We start from the raw sequence: 4,374 nt of genomic DNA, 5'->3' as shown, positions 1-4,374 counted from the left end.
TTTCACCTACCCGAAGCGTACGAAAATTGGGTCATTGAGGGCGACTCACCTAGCAGTATCGCTCTAACTGACGGAAGCAAGATTGAATTTGCGACTCGCTCTTTCGATCGGCTGACAGACTGGATCCAACATGTGTCATCGTACTTGTCGAACGAGCAGGCCGTGACCGCGTTTGTTGCCGATTTCACCGCGGCATGGGGAAAAGGGGGAAGGGCACGACGCGCCTTGATTGAGGACGGAACACGCATTTTCATTTACTGTGACGTCATTCAAGCCAGCCTTTGTTCCGATTTTCGAGGCAAGCTGCTCCGAATATTACCGTATGAAGGCGTCATTCGGTATCAAACCATGAATCCAGTGTATTATTATCCCGTCGATAAGCACGTCATTGACTGCATTCACGTGGAGCTCAAGACCAAATACAACGAGTACTTTCCCTTTACCGATCACGAGCAGCCCGTGGTCGTCGTGCTGCATTTTCGGTCGGTGTAATTCAGTCGGTGTTGAGGCGTCGAGCAGGCAGCATCATGGCCGCTACGAATCCGTACTATGCCTACTATGCGCAGCAAATAGGGAGCGGAGACTACTACAAATCTCACGTCACCGTACAACGCGGTCGCGGATGGCTTGGCAATCTTTTTCGAACCGCCTGGTCCGTGCTGCGGCCTATAGCGACGAGCGCGGTCAAGCACATGGGCGCCGAAGCTCTGCACACCGGCTCCAATATTGTGCGCGATGCCATGGAAAATCCAAGCACGCCCATCTCCGAAATCGCGAAATTACGCGGCAGGGAAGGGTTGAGGAACGTGGCGAGGCGTGCTCCTGACATACTGGCAGGGCGAGGCGGCCGGAAAACGCGCTTCAAGCGTCAGTCGTCGATCCGCGACCTATTTTCGCCCCCATCACCATGACCAAAGGAAATCTCATCCCCTGCATGATTCCTCAGCTCGATTTATTCAAGAAAAAACCAGTGCAAGCATGCATCACTGGACGTCATTTGGAGAAAGTAAAACCCCTGTCGGCACTGCCCGAAAAGCCAGACGTCATCGAGTTTCTGTCACCCGGACGGCCTTTGCATTATTTAGACATCAACAACCTGATTTTTCGAGTTGTTGTGTCATTAAAGCCATCACCCATCGATCCGCGATCTATTTTCACCCCCATCACCATGACCAAAGGAAATCTCATCCCCTGCATGATTCCTCAGCTCGATTTATTCAAGAAAAAACCAGTGCAAGCATGCATCACTGGACGTCATTTGGAGAAAGTAAAACCCCTGTCGGCACTGCCCGAAAAGCCAGACGTCATCGAGTTTCTGTCACCCGGACGGCCTTTGCATTATTTAGACATCAACAACCTGATTTTTCGAGTTGTTGTGTCATTAAAGCGAGAGGCAGGGGGAGACATGGCGGCAGCCACAAAAGATTATTCCGTGGTGGATGTGCCACTACACAGCATCACATCCCAATGTGAAATATTTCTGAGCGAGGAACCGGCAACAAAATGGCCGCATCTTTACAATTACAAGAGTGTCCTTGATATTTACACCACCGCCGGAAAGGATGCTCGTGAAGGACCCTTGTCCACCGTCATTGTCAAGCCCGACAAATCGGGGACGGACACGGGCGACGACAGCGCGTGGGCAGAACGTGAAGCTATATTCAACGCTTCACAGAAAGTGGAACTCATGGGAAGACTCCGTGCTGACATTTGCAACCTGCAGGACGGTGCGTTCGTGTTGGACAACGTGCCCCTCCGTGTAAAAATGACCCTTGCTCCACAATCCTTTTATTTGTGGTCCAAAGATGCGAATCACACCGATGTAAAAATGGCGTTCCATGACGCCGAGCTGTACGTGCCTTATTTCGTCGGCAACGCAGAGATGGCCATCGGCATCGATATGGCGCTCACGCAGCAACCGGCCACCTATCATTATAAATCCTCTCAACTGAAAGTTTTTGTGCATCCAATTCAAACTCCCAATCTGACCATTCCTGTGGCATTCAGCGGCAAACTTCCATCCACAGTGATGTTTGCCATGGTCGACGCCGCCAACTACAACGGCAATGTCAGCGCCAATCCCTACGATTTTGTTCACTCCGGGCTGCAAGAGCTCACATTCCTCTGCAACGGCACAGAACGGCGATTTTTGATGAACATGGACCTGGCCCAAGGGTGCTCTACGGTTGTGCATAGCATGTACGCCGACTTGGGACACGACTTGGAGGAGGCCGGTGGACATTTGTTTAATGTCGAATCGCTGAAAAATGGCAAATTCGTGTGCGCGGTCGACCTGACGATTGACCATAGTGGAAGAATGATTCAGAATTTGGATCGGTTCGGCAACATCGGCATTCAGGGACGATTCAAAACGGCGCCCACTCGCGCGCTGTGCGTCATTCTGTACGCCCAGTACGATTCCACGATGGAAATCAGTTCGTCTCGGCAGGTCAGCGTGTATTGACCATGAGGCACTTCACATCGGCCCTGTCTACCACAGACATCTTGGAAGTGGCCCATGTACACCCCGTTCTGCAGCGCTATCATGAGGGCACCTTTCCCCTCGATGCTCTGCCTAAATTACGCATCACGGGCAAACGACCGCGCCATATTGTATATAATACGTCTCCCTCAACGAAACCTCCGGGCACCCACTGGATATCTATTTGGTTATCCGCCGACACGACGGCTGAAGTGATGGACAGTCTGGGAGGGCGCATGTTGCAGCCCGAGGTCCTTGAATTTTTACGACGAAATGCAAGTCGTACTGTACATAATGTAAAACGCATACAGAATTTAGCAAGTAATGCATGCGGGCTGTATTGTCTCAGCCATGGTCTGGCCAGAGCTAGAAAGCAAACACTAAAAGCATGGCTGTCTCAATTTTCTGAGTGTACTCTAAAGAACGATCAGTTAATGCACTGCGAGTTTATGCGAGAGATGGCGCTGCCGGCGCTCTTCACGCCGCGATTGCGCAACTGGAAGGACGCTGTAGCACGCGCGTGCCGCGCAGTCCAGTGCACGGACGCCAGTCGTGCCGAAGAGCCCCAACAAACAGCATGGATCAAGCGCAAGCGACACCCTTTGAAGTCCCGCTGGACATAGCGATGCAGTGCTTCAACGATGCCAACGACGCGAAAATGCTGGAGCGCTACATTGCAGAACTGGAGCGAAAACAGGACGCGCATCAGCAGCAACAGCCGCAGCACACTCCAGCCTCTTCCCTCGCCCAAGGTCATTATTATTACATTAATCGGCTCCATTAAATCATGAAAATTGTTCAGTTATTCGGGGTTGAAGGGACGCTCATCGTGATGTTATTGGTTGCAGTGATCGTTCCAGAACGAGCTAGAACGCCTGCACCGCGACGGGCGCGGCAAGCAGTGAGAAAGCCCCGACTGGCGAAGACAAGAAAAAACGCTCCGAAAACCGCGTCTTGCTCCACATCGATGCTTGCGCCGCCATCCGAACAGCACCGCCAGATGTGCAGCTTGCCCCAACATTTGTGCCTTCTCTTAAAAATGACAGCGTTTCATGCCTGTCTTCAATCCCATACCATGGCCGTCATGCATGCCTTTAGATATAAATAATTAGGTTTAAGATGTATTTAATGTAAGTTGGGTGTTGATAAATGACAAAAAAAAATAATAAAACGCTTGTAAATAGCCAATGTTGTGCGTCATTCATTTACCCAATCGGCAAACTCGTTTCATTTCATCGCCGCCAGACCGCGGTCCCTCGCACACCTCGGGGAACATTCACAAATTAAGAAAGGGCGATTTAGGGCGTTTTTGACCCCCCTGTACCCCAATGTAAGGCCAAGTAAGGTTTTCAAGACCCCCCCAACCCCCATTTACGTAAGGTTTTCGCCAAAAAAGAATCCCCATAAAACCCTTATAACGGTTTTTCTCTGTTTTTTACGTGTTTTGTGCATAAGACGAGATAAGTCAGCGGTTTTGGAGGCAGAAATCAATCAGATTTCTGATTTAAGATGACACTGCTTTTATGACAAAAGCATGGGTTCATGACTAAAACTCAATAAAAGGGCATTTGGCCACAATAAAATCAATTCAAACATAGCATAACAAAAGAAATTCCCACTTTTAACTTATTTCAGCGCGTTTCAGAAACCTTACATAAGGCTTGCTTTAGACCCCCAACACCCCCACATAAGACCCTAGTAACGATTGGCCGACCCCCCCACCCCATCGAGGCCCTTGCGTAATTTGTTAATGTTCCCTCGCGGATGACCCCCTCACACACGCGTCGAAACCTGCAGCATCTTCGACCCGCGCTCCGATCGGGTCCCGCACGGCACCCTTTTGTCCCTCCGACAGACGGACGACCCGTCCCTCCCCCACCCCCCTCCCCTCA

The 4,374-nt window shown here is 50.8% G+C and overlaps 1 protein-coding gene across 1 annotated transcript; it reads left to right on the top strand.

The window, feature by feature from the left end:
* Positions 1 to 1,182: 1,182 nt before the first annotated feature.
* Positions 1,183 to 3,567, top strand: LOC117651239. Its single transcript, XM_034395061.1, has 2 exons — positions 1,183 to 3,234; positions 3,331 to 3,567. Exon 1 carries the CDS (start codon positions 1,196 to 1,198, stop codon positions 2,462 to 2,464), a length of 1,269 nt encoding a protein of 422 aa, XP_034250952.1. The 5' UTR covers positions 1,183 to 1,195; the 3' UTR covers positions 2,465 to 3,234; positions 3,331 to 3,567.
* Positions 3,568 to 4,374: the final 807 nt, after the last annotated feature.

Source organism: Thrips palmi, unplaced genomic scaffold, assembly GCF_012932325.1.
Source record: "Thrips palmi isolate BJ-2018 unplaced genomic scaffold, TpBJ-2018v1 HiC_scaffold_5, whole genome shotgun sequence".
In the NCBI taxonomy this organism is placed as follows: Eukaryota; Metazoa; Arthropoda; class Insecta; order Thysanoptera; family Thripidae; genus Thrips; species Thrips palmi.
This window is presented reverse-complemented; position numbering and strand designations above follow the sequence as displayed.